Source organism: Ascidiella aspersa, chromosome 4 (genome assembly GCF_963924565.1).
Source record: "Ascidiella aspersa chromosome 4, kaAscAspe10.2, whole genome shotgun sequence".
Lineage (NCBI taxonomy): Eukaryota > Metazoa > Chordata > Ascidiacea > Phlebobranchia > Ascidiidae > Ascidiella > Ascidiella aspersa.
In genome coordinates this window covers 26,200,881-26,217,280 of record NC_139450.1, presented here as the reverse complement: position 1 = coordinate 26,217,280, position 16,400 = coordinate 26,200,881, and the positions used below count along the sequence as shown (strand labels likewise).

Below are 16,400 nucleotides of genomic sequence, written 5' to 3'. Positions count from 1 at the left end.
TTGTGCGTTTCAGTAAAATGCGTAAACTTGGGCTAATGAAGGCAGTTAGAAAGCAGCGATAGTAAAAGCTACTTTAGGTAGGCGATCGAACTGACTTCAACCAGCGATTACCAAACGTCTGCCCGCCGCATATTGAGTTAATGAATAGAGATCGACCGAATCACTTTTGAGGACCGATACCTCATTTTTTTACAATTTTGTCAACCGATACCCGATACCGATTTTTTTATATACCTGGGAAATGTTCAAAACGTGAATTTATTGAAAATAAAAATTAAATAACGTTTTAGTTTATATACCTTTATTAATTAACTATTATTTTGCATATTAACTTAGCGTAATGCTAAAACCCATTTTTTTATCACAAAATGGGTTGATTGTTGTACAGGAAAAATGATATCATATTTTCGTACTAAAATATCGGCCAAAGTATCGGCCTACATTTACCGATATATCGATAAAAGCCAAATATATCTCTATTAATGAACATGAAATACGGTTGAAATATTTGTCTAAAGCCAGTTATATATTACCTAAAGTCAGTTGGAATTTTCAACAAAAAGACGGTTTCATATAGTTTTGGTTAAATAATTAACTTTCCTACGCTTTACGCTCGGCGATTATATAAAACTAAGTTCGAAACAAAATGTAATATTCAGAGGGAGATTTAACTTAAGACTAACTGCATTCGGCCATCAATAAAAAAACGTCTGGTGGTCCTTTTTTTAAACCAGTGGTACCTGTGGTATACGTACCTATCACTAGTGACACGAAAAGTATTTTTAGGTGGTACTCTAACAACTTTATTAACATGAGTGTAAATTTTGATATTACTGCAGCTGCCGCAAATTATAATTAATCTTAGCGACTTTAAATCTATATATTTTCACAGATTTCCTGCTAGCACTTGGAGCTATATGGTTGTTTTAAATTTATAATTTGCCTTCATAAACAAAAATTAACTTGCAACTAATTTTCAGCAAACCGGTTTCCTATGGATCTAGGTAGTACACAGCGGTAGTTAAAATCCATGAGGTGGTACGCGGCCTGAAAAGTTTAGAACCCACTGCATTAAACGATGAAACATTTTTAAAAAAAAGTAGGAGGCTAATTTTTCAATTAAAGCGCAACACAGTTGTATAAATCAGATAAGGCGAACGATTGCGTAATTGCGGTACGTACACTGGTTGGTTGGTTGAGTCGCCCAATTTCCAAGGAGTATACTTCCCCCTTACCCAGCTTGTTACGGTCGCACGGATTGCCCTATCAAGGGTCTGCGTTCTTCTTCGTTCGTCGAGTTTCCCGCGTCTTCTTCTTCCAAGAAAGAGTCTTTGGCCCTCCGATGCCGCGTGCAGTGTCTCCAAGTTCGCTGTAGTAGCTTTAGGAGCATCTAGAAGCAAAATCGAAAGAACGGCGTTTGAACATTACGTATAGGGATGTACTAAGATATCGGAGCAGTTTCAATACGATAACAAATTATTGCAAGAATTTCTGCTGTGATTTACGATTCAACGCAGCGATTATAATATGAAAGGTAACCTATTTAAAAAAAAAGGTAGGTTAGCAACGGGAGATAACTAAGTTTCGTAACGCTAAAGCACGTTTTAGACTAATAGATTGGAAAAAAAATACCTATTACCGTTTAAATTTGTTAACGTTTTTAGGTCTATTTGGACTGTTTTAAGCACAGTAATGGCGTCATTTGGTATCGTATCGCGATACTCTGTGTCTAAAATATGGGGTATCAAAATCGAAAAAAAAACGTCAAGTTTTGACATCACGAAACATAAAATGTGCTTATTTTGTTGTATTCCACTAGTACTCAAACTGGACTCCGCGGTCCCTGGTGGCCGAGGAGAAACAAGGGGGTTGCCCTTTTTAATGATTTGACCTACAAATTATAACAACCGGGGCTCATCATTTTTATGGTTTTTGACAATAAAGCGTTTAAAAGGTTGTTTTCAGTAATGTACAAGCACTGATTTAAATGTTGGAATAGTTATTGTATAGGTAAGGGTGCGTAGCCAGTAGAAAATAACTCGTTAGAAAAAAATAAAATAAAACGACCCGGCCATATGCGAGTCCTGATCCCGGCTCGGACTCTATACAGCATGTATTTCATTCATGTAACTCAAATACGGTGGACATTTACCAATCCACCCATAGAGGTGTTATGTAATTTATGCACCCACAATACAAGTTTGAAAATATTTAACGATATATGCCATTTCGCCTTTCCATATATGCTATTCCACAATTCACAGTTCGCAACCTTGCCAGTTTTCAAATTTGCGCACGCTCATGTCGGATTTAGGATACTGTTACTCGAGTCCCTAACCCGGCATTTAGGGTTCATTTAAAACAAAAACATCTCCTGTTTTAAAAATTCTGCCATTTCTAAAAAGAATCAAATTGATTCTGTTAGATAAAAAAGTTAGCGAACCACTGGTAGCAACAAGACCGATCAGAAAAGTAGAACCCTTAGCGATAGCAGTTGACAAAATATGCCAGCTGACAATTTTAAGTATGGTTAATTGGTTATGAATAAGAAAAACAGGTAAAATTTAAACGTTTAGGGGTATTTTGGCCAGATTTTAGGCCACAAATTGCTTCATCGTTAAGTTTAGTTACTTTTAGTTGTAAACCTTATATTTTTTGATAAACTTACCTTACAAAAGAAAGCGTATCCGTGGATCGCCTGCTAAAACATGACTGCTGGATTGGAGGGTTAAATGAAAGGTTGTAAAGACTCCATTCTCGCCATTTATTTTCTAATTCGACGGATTTAGGACTTAACATTTAGACGTGTGTACGACTATTAGGTATTCGTCCAGTGTAGGCTCTACTTCAAACTGTGTTTTATTTCAACGTAGATGTTGTTCTAATTTAGGTCGCTATGGCTGGAGTCCATTTTCCCCAATCCGATATTATCGGAAATCCCTTGTGCTTTTATCGCCAGTAAAAATATACAAAAATATTGTAGATTATGGTCACAAGATATAGGTGTAAAAAACACATTTCTAGTCATTTTTTACCAAAGTGATGCACATTATGGCGCTCACGCCGCACGCGTCCTGAAAAGTAATGGACTCGACCAGCCAACCTCCAGCCAACGGCCCGATAATGTCTCCGAGCGACACGGCTGTGTTGAAGAGACCTGACACGAGACCGAATTGGGCCAGGGCGGAATCCTTCAGCTTCAGTTCTCTGACATACAGAAAAGACGCGAGTTTAAAATTGGCGCTATTTTGCCTTGAAGGCGCGTCCTCTGCAGTTAATGTGACTGATGCACATCCATAACTGACTGAGGTGGAAAACAATTCTTAACATTCTAAATTTCATATATTTTAAAGCATTCATCAATACCGCTGTGCCTGTTAGTGTTTAACACTTAAAGGTGCTAATTAATCCTCTAAATGGCGTGAATTTCAGAATGATAAGAATTGTGTTCCAACTTTTATAAGTGAGGTCTGGACGTGTTTCAATCACATTAACTGATGATAATAAGTGCGCATCAAAACGTATTGATCAAGATGATTTATCCAACGTTTTTGGCTTTAAGATTCATTTATCAAGCTACAGTGTACCTACAGGCGCGCTCTATACTTCGTATTTCATTCTGATACCGAAAACGATATTGCAAAGAGATGTACGATATTTAGTATTTTAATCCATACCGAAAACGATATTCAGGCAAAAAATACGACCATCTTATTCGTTATAAAACGGTGTAATCAATTAATGCGAATTTAAATCAAAATGAAACATGTTGTAATTTGCTAAGCCACGAATTGATTTATGGCAAAAAAGTAAGTTACTTTTCGACTGTATTACATATCGGCAGCTATACAACTTGGTATCGGACGAATACTGCTGTTAGACTTGGTTTAGAGCAGTGGTTCTCAAACTGTGGGCCATGGCCCAGTAGTGGGCCGACTAGTTTGAGTGGTCCATAGAGCTATTGGAAAATATTGCAACTGCACATTTTGTTTTACTAAGCTAGTTGTTGTCATAAACTGTGCGTGCGAGTTGTTTAACTTCAGCAGACTGATCACAAAACTTAATAAAGTTACATTTGTTGTTAGACAAATGGTATCAACGAATAAAAATGCTTAAAATATTGGAAAACTTTTGGTAATCAATATGCACTAGTCATAACTAGAGGTGAAAAAAATTGGCCACCATCTATTTTGTACAAAACATGGGTCTATGGAATAAAATAGTTTTTTGACCAACTGGTTTACAGCAAGGGTCATCTGGAGGACCAGATTGTGCCCTCCGAGTTCATTCTGCTGGTCAGTAGTTTATTTCTACAATGTCGTCGTTCATTACAGTTATCTGGACCTTAATTTAAAAAGTTTGACGATCCCTTTGGTTTAAATTAAAGCAAGGGTCGCCATATTTTCCATAAAGGTCCGGATAAGTTTAAGGCCTGACCATCGTGCGCCGGATAACTGCAAGGATTTATCCAAACATTTTAGTCCAACTCAATTAACTTAATTATCGTTAAACGAAGAAAATAAGCTTTGTAAATAAAAACTGTGGTGAGACTTAAAAAAAAGTCGTTAAATCTAAAATTTCATCAAAATTTTGTTGAAATGGCATCCGACAACATTGCAACTATCTTACTTTTTATTAAGGCAACATGCCGCGAGCCATCATTAATCCGGTGAAACGAATCTGGCCGAAAAAAGCCAACAAACACCATTTTACCTCGCTCCGCACCTGCAGTCCTCTAAAAATGCGGTGGCGCACCTGGCAAGCGAAGCGAGCGCGCTTGTGTTATGGTATATCGATATTCTCTTGAATTGCATGCGATTTTTTTACCTATTCCTTAATTTGAAAGTACTGTATGGCCAATGAGCTGGAAAAAGCATACTTAAAAAATTAATTCATCATTATATTAACTTTAAGTAATGAAAAGCGAACAGCACATATTGAGTACAGACTTGAACCGGAATTTAGAAAATAATTAAAATAAAATAAAAAAAACATTTTGAAGTTCAAAATGAAAGTTTCTTGGATTTCAACATAATAGATAGTTTATGTGGTGCGCTAAACAGTATCAGGCTAAAACCAGCGTGCGGTGCGTAAAAGGCCTCTCGATGCCCCAAGCACCGCCTCAGAAAAAAAAACGAGATTAAAGGTAACGAAACTAACAAATCAACCAAATTCTTGACAATGAATTGCAAAGTCCAAAAGGTCGAGTAGATCGCCATCATCTTCGAAGATGACAAGCTCGTACCGAAACGTCTTAATCAAGATGATGTCGACCAACTCGACCTTTTGTGTGTTTTGCAATTTATTATCAAGCTACATTCGTGAAATAGTGTACTCAGCCAAATTCTTGACAAGACATTACAAAGCCAAAAAGATCGATTAGATCGGCATCATTTTGATTACGACGTTTCGAGCTTGTATCGTTATTAACTAAAGATGCCAAGCTCGTATCAAACGTCCTTATCAAGATAAGTCGACCTACTCGATCTTTTTGGGTTTGCAATCCAGTACAAAGCTACATTACAGATCCGTGCATAGCGTACCCAACCAAATCCTGGCCTGTAAAAACACTTACCGGGCCGCCAAAATCATCTCGTTGAAGGTGGGCATTAGAGTAGCACCGAAAAAGAGGCCGTTTACGCCGGAAGCGAAGAACATGAGCCACATCTGCTGGTGCGACCAACTGAAGAGGGACCTCAGCACCGTGGCCGGACCAATGAGAGCCATGGCGACAGCCATACCGATTAGGCCGACTTCCATCATGTAAGAGTTGCGCCTGAAATACGCCGGTTTTTAATGTTCTTCCACTCGGCTATGTGAATTTTTAAAATACGCCCAACTTTTGCCAAATACACAGTAAACAAATTTAATTTAGGCGCAGAGTTTCTCAACCGTGGCCCTAAAATTTAGCTACGGGTGACTCAAGGTCAACTTTAGGCTAATATTCAGCGAGGTAATATGCCATAGCGTAATTGTCAAGTAATAGTAACGCATTACTGGCAGTGGTAGCTTGTATTTCTGGCAGTATATTATTTGACTGCCTAATTAACGTATCATATTTGTAGAGAAGTAGAACTAAAACAATGCATTGTTTTGCATTGCACTTAATATATGGGCAAAATATGAGTTTTGGCAACAACCTGGTGTTTCCATTACAATTTAGGTTCTTAGTTTTTCGTGTAGTTATGCATTTTAATTTAAACAATTTCTTTCAGTGGCAGTTGTTTAGAATCTTAATCATTTGTAATTTAGCAAAGTATACAAATCTTCGTTATTATCGACTCCATGCCCTGAATAAAATCAAGGATCGGCATAAAAACGTCAGACATTATAAATCACAGGCGAAATACAGATGCTCGTTGAGTTTAAAGCAATTGCTGCCAAATCTTTCTCCTTTACTACTGCAACGAGAACGAAGCTGACATTTGATAAGAAACATAATGGCTCCATTTTTTGGTGTCTATCCGAGATTCGTACCCACTACTAAGCAAGAATGCCGTTGTAATGTGCGTTTAATTCGCAATTATCTATCTTTGCGAAGCTAGACTTTCTGATCTGGCGTACAATAAAACGAAATCCAGAAATCGTCTTGACGTATGTAATGACATTCGCTTGTCTTACTACAAAACATAGCCGAATAAAACAAAAATACCGGAGAACAAGAAAAAGACTTGCAATGACTAACTAAGTTATTTTAACGTAAAATGACTCCATGCTTTGTTAATTTAATAAAAAGTAAGTATTTTTTTATTCGTTGGTCTTCGTTTATAATGGCTGTATTGGTTATTAACATGGAGTAGTAAAACAATTGAAAACACATTAAATACAATGCTAGTTTTTTTTAAAAGCAGGGGGGGGGACGAGGGTTGAGAGCTTTTCAAAGGGGGCCACGGAGCATAAAAGGTTGGGAACCACTGATTTAGGCGATGCGGAATTAGTTTTTTTTATTTGAAGGGAATTTGAATGCCATAAATTCTCAATTGTTGGGTTAATCTTTTTTTAATTTTCTGTGATACGGGCTTTAAATTTTCCTCCAATTTTACAGATTTTTTTACGGGCCAAAAACCTGTACATATTGTTGAAAAAAGCTCGTATTTAAATGCACTTGCCTTCAAGAATTTTAACAAAAACTTAGGAAACTGACACATACGGCCTAATCAAAAGTAATGTTACACTACCACATAGTTTACTGTTAATTGGACAAGGTTTGTCGATGTACACTGTCGAATTAAAAAAACACGCCGTTCGACTGTCTAAAGAGAAGCAAAAATCACAGCAAATAAGGTTAAACAGCTTAAGGCTTGAGCGCCTCCATCGAGTTATCTTGGAGTTTCAGTTGCATACCGGTGGCTCGTCGCAGATTGACTAGGCAGGACTGCACATGTTTAATTAGGCCATTTGAATGTTTCGCGGATTTCGCTCATGTAAATATGCCAATCACAAAAAGCGAATTTAAGACGGGCCCATTTTGTATGAAATTTGTTGATTGTTCTTTTCCTGATTTAATGAGCTGAGTGATTGCTAGCAACCTTGATTGATTGAAAATTATAACAGTTTGTGTAAGGTTATTGGCGACAATATATTTTAGGAGTTCGTCAACCTTTGTTAGCAACACAAAAACTGGCAAAAAGGTCACTGAGAGTTATATTTTACTATAACAACTTCCTACATGGAAGTCTTTAGTCTTAATTACTTTATTTGTGTACATGCGAGTAAATTTTTGTTTTTTACCTATAACTCAAAACATTTAGGGTACATCTTGTTTCTAAAGAAAATAAAAGCTATACGAGCCGCAAGCTGTAACACTGATAAAATTGTTGACAAGTTTTTTTTGAACTTTATATAGATCGGTGACCGTCGGTCTGACATCGGCCGTTTTGCTGACGACGTTTTGACGCCCTATATTTTAAATGACGCCGCTAGGGCGGTAATGAGTGGGGTTGGAAAATTGCTTAGCGTTGACGTTTTTAGTTGAGTTAGTGATGTACTTAGGGGTGTGGTTTGGGGGTAGGTAAAGTGTTGTTCAGGCCCAATTCTAATTGCGACGGGCTTAGAACTTATTCCGATTTAGACGTTATTACGACTAGGGATGTTCAACAAAAACAGTGTTGTGCGTCAGTTATACGTTTTTTGACAAACGTGATCTGCTTTTACTACAAAGAATACCAACGTTAGCATTGCCACAACTAATACTTGACGATTACGCTGTACATAACCACGCTGAACATTAACCTATAGTTGACCAAGTAACCCTGTGGCGCATTTTGTCCAACGCACGTTTTACAGGGAACGTAACTTTTGCAACTTAACGCAGTTTGGAAATTGCAAAATCTGCACCTGCAGGCATTACACGTTAGGCGCTCGCCCAATAACGCTTGATTGACACGTAGTTTGGCGAAGGTCATCGCTAGACGCGAAGTAATTGGTCGTCCGAAAAAACGCTGAAACTGCACTACAAGGCTCCATTTAAATTTAAAGCAAGCACTATAAATGTGTCGCCGCAGCGACAGGCCTTTGTCTAAACTTGCCACTCCTGTATGTACAATTGAGCACAAACCGTCGGCGGTAAAACATAAATGATATCGGTTCCAATCACCCAAAATAAACGTCAGAATTAGATACGAATCCCATTTGGATTCAAATCAAAGGATTCGATATTCTACTTTAAACATACCTAATTACGACTATTAGATATTAGTCCTATTTTAGTCTTATTCTGAACTGTGTTTTATTCTGACGATGATGTTGTTCTTATTTCGGTCTTATGGCTGGAAAATGTATCTTATGAGCTTTTGCGTTGTTCCAAATTAGCCTTACGTAAATACAGTCATACAATATCAGCGCATGTTGTCCGATTCGGGCCTGAGCAGTGAATTTCAAACATTCATGAGTGATAACCCTCATTTCATGAGCTCTATTCCAATAACCGGGTTTATGAAAAATTGGTCTTAGAACGCCTCAACGAAGGGACGTATATGAACTAATAATGAAGCGTTTGGACTTGTAACCGTCAAAAGACTTCTCTGTGTCCCCAATGGGGCCGAGCGCCACGCTTGAGAAACGCTGGGAAACGCTATAAGCAACTCATTCGTCACCCAAAGATATACTTACCATTTATCTGCGATGTAACCCCATATGGGCGACAGACCGGCGTAGCAAATGCTCGTTACCAGAAAACTGACGCCGATCAGGAGTGGGCCCATCTGGAACTGCACAAGAAACAAAGGCTAACATAAAAGACAAAGGGAATACGTTAAAACAAATCACCAGCTGGCATCGCCAGTTCCTATAAGATAAGTAAAAAACATATACATCGCAAAAGTAATAAAAAAATTAATAAAAAAATCAGAAACATTTAAAAGCAATACACGTTAATTAAAAAAGTATAAAAACAAAACATCTGGCTGCTAGGAGAAAAGTATGGCTTTCTGAAACGTGATCTCATGAAAAGCAGCGCCGCGCGGACAAGGCCTGACGTGACATTCGTTAAGAACAAGGCGAAATGGAAAGGGAAAAAGAAAAACAGAGAGAAAACATGGATCGTTTCCTGCCCATGAAATAAATGTTATAAGAAAAACAAAATTACCCGATAAACAAACATTTGGGAAATATTTAAACAAAGTTTTAAACATCGATCATGCGAGCGATTATTCTGCTATATGGGGTTCTTAAACTAGGGCCCATGGACCTCTTGGGGGCCTGTGAAATATTTTCAGGGGTTCCATGAAGGTCTAATTAAAACATTGCTACATATTTAAGAAAAAATCATTTGTTTAAAAAAACGGTTGAACTAAAAAGAAAACGTTTTATCACTAAATGCATTTCGACTCCAATTTACTTACACATTTTCGGACCAACGTCAGCAGATTTTTTGTATTGTGACATAAATTTATAACGCCATCTTTAAAAATTTCTTTACTACCGTGGTAAACGCAAAACAATAAAAAAATTGGGGGCCCACGGTACAAAAAAAAGATTAGGATCCCCTGTACTATATTTGTAACGGTGCCTATTGCCGAAAAGGTCGAGAACCACTGGCTTACGGGGCTACACAAAACCAATAGAAAAGGTGTATTTTTACAGTTAGGTATTGCAAAACCTACCTCGTTGTACAGGAACTCTGACATGTTGGCGGTGATCAGGCCGAGCACGGCGAAAACGCAAACGATCACGAAGAAAGATATTGCTGCGCTTGAGTGACGTAGCAAGAAAACAGGTGAAACCGAAGCAGCCGACTTCTCCACTGAAGCAAAGCACGAAATAAGTGTGAAAGCAAAGCACGGGATTCGACAATACTTGTCATTCGGTTAATATTCGCATTACTTTATTTAGCGCCGGTCGGTTTGTATTTTAAAAACTAAAAAAAAACACGTACGTGCGTGAAACCTGTAGGGTTCAAGTTTTGGAGTGGGTAAATTCTAAGAAGCATTCGCAACAGTCACACTTAACACGTGTTATTTCAGGGCTTGACTTTAGCCTTTTGGTCGAAATGACTTGACTTGGATGCTGTCATTTTAAACCAAAAAAAATACAGGTTTTCAAAGACCTAAAATTGGGTCACCCGGCGTTGTTTTATTATAATACGAAAACAAAGCAGTATGAATGCCATGGTTAACACAATAAACAGTTGGAAAATTGTTTTCCTCGTGCCACCTTTTATAAACACAAACTCATAACTTAAGCTTGACATAAAATTAGCCCAAACACTATTTAAAGACTTTTGGAGAAAAAAGTGTGTTTTAAGACTTTGCAATAATATGCAAATCAATTGAAAGATACTCAAAAGCTTTTAAAGTTTTAAGATTTAAAGAGTTTGTGGCAACCCTGCTTTATCAAGTTATTGATCAGCACTTTTGTTACATAAGAGATTGTGCTTCAGGCCTAAATTGAGTCATCTCTACATAACGAGAAATGTTGATGTCTACGCACAGCTGCGTTTCCGCTGATGTACTGTGTCGTTGAACCTATCTGAAAACACTTTTCTGTGATTTCTGTATAAATGATCTCTTCCTAGTCTCTTAGTCACGAATCGTGGGGTTTGCTTTTATTTTAAACCTAAGGTTTTGTGGACAAAAGTGCCCCAGCTTGGCAAATAGGTAAAGCTGTCCGAGGGTCCGTTTCGTCAAAAATTCACTTTTCGAAATGCTAAATTAGTCTGAATCCCACAGGCGTCACTTATGACACGCTAAATGTGAATTACAATATACTTCATCCTGCAGTTTTTTTAAACCAAGGTAATGTACGGTACGAAACGGACATTTTTGCGTCTAAGCGTCTTGTATTTCATAAAGAACACATTTACATGCGAAGAAGGTGTGGCAAATAGCAAATCGCGGTTATGTTAGAAATTGGAAAAGGTTTACCTGGTACATAAGGCAGCAACGACCAGCACAATACCAGCAAGACTACCTGAACTGAACCGAGCACCATGAATGGAGTGATATAGCCGCCTACCTGAACGCAAAGGAATATATTTCGGTTAAGGTGGCTCTAACCGTGTTAGCCAATATACCAAAAACACATCGTTATATAACCTAGATTGCGAGCACTTTTCTCAAGTCTTAAACTGGGGACCCCTTGGGGGTACGAGGAGTAGTTTAAAGGGGGTCCACGAAGGACTGATTAAAATCGTGGTGAAAATGGAATAAATTACGACTTAAAAAAAAAACGTTTTGGCGATTTCTCTTTAAATGTATTTTGACTTCACTTTATTGTATCACATTTGTTGGACTAAAAACAGAAGATTTCTTAAGTCTTCTTGTTGTATGACGTCAATTTATGACGCCACTTTCAAAACTTCCACGCCGACCCTGGTCCACGCGAAACAAAAAACAATTGTTACGGGTCTGCGTCAAAAAAAAGGTTTAAGGACCCTTGTCCAAAGTAGTTTTTAACTGCCATTTTAACGTTAGGTCATATGGAACCCTCTTAAGGCTTGTTAAGTAAATTTCAGCAGGAAACATTGCGTTCCTCCGCTCATTCACCTCAACATAGGAAATTTGTTTTAAATTGTGTCAGCCAAAACAGCGATAATAAATAGTTACATAGATTGCTAATGGACGACAAGGGCCACAATATACAACTGTTGGTGGTGTTAACATTTTATGCAGACTTGGACAACTAGATAATTCTAGAACACTATATACGGATCTGTTCATAAGTTTAATGGTGAAAATAACGGCCCAAATAGACATGTCGCTTTTTACGTCTATTTGGGCCGTTATTTGCACCATTAAACTTAGATAATTCTAGTTTTCTAGTTCAATGAATTAGAGCAAAATGCGTCTAATTCTAGTTCTAATCTAATTCGGATTTTACCTAAGAATTCTACTTTGTCCAACGGTTTTTTTAGTATCTCAGTCGAAAAAAAAAAAGAATTTGAATTAAAATTCTTTGGTCGGAACGACTTGTGTGTAGTTTTTGAAAACCATAGGCTATGCTAAAAGGAATAACATCTGAACAGGAATACTTCGCATTCACATTCTTATTGTAATAATTTGCGAGTTAAATTAAATTCATTGTAAATAATAAATGTAATTCCAGTTCAAATTCGTTTTTTATAATAATTCGGTAATTCTAATCTAATTTGAGAAACCATAAAATAGGCAGATTCTAATTCTAATCTAATTTTAAAAAGCTAAAATAAATCTAGTTGTCCAAGTCTGCCTTTATGCTCGCGTACCACACCGTTGCTTTTTACTGTCACGGCCACCTGGTTTAAAACAAACTATTTTGCAAATTGAATCATGCTATTTAGGGCCTAATATTAAATAAAAACGTTTTTCCTAGCACTAGCCGAAGATTATGAAATATAGATCGATGAGGGGTGAAACCAGGTTATATGTTTTAGGGGTGAAACCAGGTTATATGTTTACAGGGGGAAAGGAATCAATGAAAGGGATGACGTCACATAGTTACGTACCGGTACGTAAAAACGTGGAGTATTTTTCATAATAATAAAAGATCGGAAAATATCGCATGCAGCGTGAAATAAATGCCTTTGTATAGATTAACTCAAACGGGATAAACTCTTTTAAATAAAATGGGCACAAACACTATAGGCAGAAATTAGATTCACGCAAAAAGCAAAATAAATTTGCATTTAATTTAAACCAGAGAGCCGGCCTCGGGATCATTTTTGTTGACCGGAGTCTGGCTCTGGTTATTTTTTACCGACTTTGTAGCCCTAGTTTTAATTAACGTAAGGCAAATTTATATTCGCATTTTGCGTGAATCTAATTGTCTAATTTCTGCCTGTAGCTTGCTGGTTCAAAACAGGCGAAAAATATAGGTTTGGGGTCACACAAATTTAAAAAGCTGCTAAAAAATTTTACGTCGGCCAAACTAACCTGATAAAGCGCGCCGCCGATTAGAGGCCCGATTGTTCCGCCAACACCGACGAGGGCTTCCGAAAAACTGAGGGTGGTTATGGCGTTTTCACCGAACTCCTGAAAGACGATGGCGAACATGGCCGTGTAGGCGGTGCTGCTACCAAAGCCCATCAGACACCTTGCTGCGATGCTCAGTACAATGAACGGCGTGGGCGCCATTTGGTCAAGGAACCTGGCAATATGGGTGTAATAGAAACTGATTTACACTCTTGTTTTTATTTAAAAAAAAATCGATTGTACTCTGTAAGCAGACGCGACAATTTTTCAACAGATAATAAATTTAAAATGCTGTATTACTTCAGTTTATTTTGTATTCAATTTTGAAGTAAGATGAAATAACTGTACTGTTAAAGTTGGGTTATTGGACATTTAACATGAATTAAAAACTGTATAGCTTGCCACCACAAAATTTCCCTAATTGGTAATGACAGTAACATAAATGCTAATTGGCCGGATGCATATAGCAAATTTATAATCTCAACATATATTATAATATTTCAGTTAAGCATTTTTTTCTAATATTTCAGTTAAGCTTTTTTTCTATTTTTTTTAACATTGATTGCATAATTACAAATATTTGAGTGTTCCTGTTTTGTAATTACTTTGATTCTTTTCTTTGGAACATTTAAAACAACTGTATATACAATGGTATACAATTTTCTAATTAAATATGTTAGAACAGGCCCTTCAGGAACAATTTATTTGTAAAATGTAAAACAGCCTGATCACATGTGTTTATTGACAGACAAACTAATAAATCTCACCCAAAACAGATGAGAGCACCTGCGTTCCAAAACATGCCAACAAGAACACAAAACTTGGCACCAACTTTGGCCAACTGTAAAAAAAAACTGTTACAACCTAAAGTAGATCTGTTGACTTGGTTTTAGGCAGTTTGTCTGTAAACAAGTCTTATTTTGCCCAAGTCAAGTCATAATTAGAGCAAGTCAAACCATTGTCATAAAAATAAAACGTAAAAACTAATAAAATCGTTAAACTTATCCGATTATTATTATAAGCAATAAATGAACTAAAAATAACAAAAATGCAACCTATAGCAAGTGCATGCAAATTTGAACAAATACCCTAATTTCATTCAAAAAATGCTTGTTTAAAACACTTTTTTTAAACAAAGTCGTTTGCCCAAAAGACCTAGTCAAGTCAAGACATTTTTTTTTAAAAGACTTTGTTATTGGAAAACAGTGACTTAAGTCATTATAACACCAATTTCAGGCGCACAAACAAAATAATTATATTCATAGTAGAAGTTCTTATTCTACTGAAGAACCCTAAGGTTAGAACTGTTATTATCATTATGAAAGGGCAATATTTGACTTCATGTGGAATCTTGTTTTAGTTTATTGTTTCAATATGGGTGGTAATTTTTCATACTTTTATGACAATTATATTCAAATGAGAAATAACTATATTTTCAATTTTTTCTATTGCTATCACTAGTTTAGCTCAAGTTGCATAGTGCGTTCTTGACTTATATTATCACGAGTTCACTTTTCTGAAACAACAAATTAAAAGGTTAGTTGACTTATGAAATACATAAAAAGTATATTTTTCTAAATAGGACAAATCGCTATTTATAATAATTTATAAAATGATTATTTATGAAACTTACTGTTACACCAACGATCATGGAAGCAAAGATTCCACTAATTGGATAGGCAGCAAAAATAAAACCAACTTGCATTGGATTAAAACCCTTGTTAGATGCCTGTACAAAATATAAAAATAATGTTCATTTTTTTTAAAGTGAGATTTACTAAACTTTACCTCCTAACCCAGTGGTTCTTGCACCCCACCTTGTTTCAAAATAAAAAAACATAAAGCAGAACTGCAATTTATTTCCAGGTATGTTGCATTAATTCGAAGGATGTAACTGTTTTTTGGATACCAAATGCTTAATTAGGAGGATTAGTAGCAGGAAAATATTACTTCGCCTTAATGTTTAGTCATAATTCATACAGTGTTCGTCAATTTTATTATGCTCCCCTTGTGAACCTCACATGCCTCCCCAATAACCACTGTCCTAACCAATGTAAATGCTATGGCAAATACAGTGAAAAATGCAATTATTTACTGTACAAATAAATATTAAAATATAGCTTTAGGGTTTGGTTGTGATTCAAGTACTAAAATAAATTTAAGAGACACATACCACAACAGGAAAGAAAGGTGCAATCGCCGAATACCCCATTATGTCATTCAGTGATAAACAAACCAGAGAAATGAACACTTTTAATTGTTTTTTTGTGAAACCACATATCAGTTTCTCCTTTACCTCTTGGTCCACATCAACAATATTAACCTGTTGAACATAAAGTTGGTGTAAATAAACATGTTTAACAAATAAAAATAATAGAATTCTAATTCAAATTAAGAACCTAAAGATGACTTTAACATTTGAACATTTGATAATTTTTTGAATTTACAGATCTTAGGGTAAAACTTCATTGATTTAGTGTGTCAATGTAACTACTTCATAAGCAATTGCGTTTTACTGTCTTTCCGCTAAATATATTTGGTGTAAAATGCCTTTACTGAGAAATATCATCATTGATGTATTGTGCGTTTTGTCTATAGTTAAGTGGTAAAAGCCTTATAGTAAATCTATGACTTGTTTTGTACCGTTTCTGAATTGTCGTTGGGTGTCACAGTTTCCGGTTTATTTTGCATAGCTTGATAGCTTTCATTGCTGGACTGCATTGCCATCGAATATCGGTAAAACAGCTTTACCAACGCTGTTACAAAACAAGCACGTCCTGGAAAGAAAAATACTTAATATTTGGCGCTGGTCTACAAACCTACACAGCGTTGAAACAATTATTCGGCAACGCATAATATTTTTTAATGATATTGCTTAACCTACCCAAACCCAAACGCTAACCCGCACCCCAACCCAAATAATGTTCGTTGTGCAAGGAATCTTTCGGTAGGCTACATCTTTAAGTGCTTTATTTCTAAGAACCGTGAAAGCTGTAAAACAACCAAGAGCTA

The 16,400-nt window shown here is 36.5% G+C and overlaps 1 protein-coding gene across 1 annotated transcript; it reads right to left on the bottom strand.

Annotated features, from left to right (window-relative positions):
* Nucleotides 1-680: 680 nt before the first annotated feature.
* On the bottom strand, nt 681-16,160 carry LOC146157193 (MFS-type transporter SLC18B1-like). Its single transcript, XM_083387496.1, has 11 exons — nt 16,032-16,160; nt 15,562-15,711; nt 15,022-15,117; nt 14,156-14,229; nt 13,350-13,563; nt 11,364-11,454; nt 10,104-10,243; nt 9,112-9,209; nt 5,576-5,776; nt 3,036-3,207; nt 681-1,390 (listed from the first exon to the last, which is right to left on the bottom strand). Exons 1-11 carry the CDS (start codon nt 16,113-16,115, stop codon nt 1,244-1,246), a joined length of 1,467 nt encoding a protein of 488 aa, XP_083243622.1. The 5' UTR covers nt 16,116-16,160; the 3' UTR covers nt 681-1,243.
* Nucleotides 16,161-16,400: the final 240 nt, after the last annotated feature.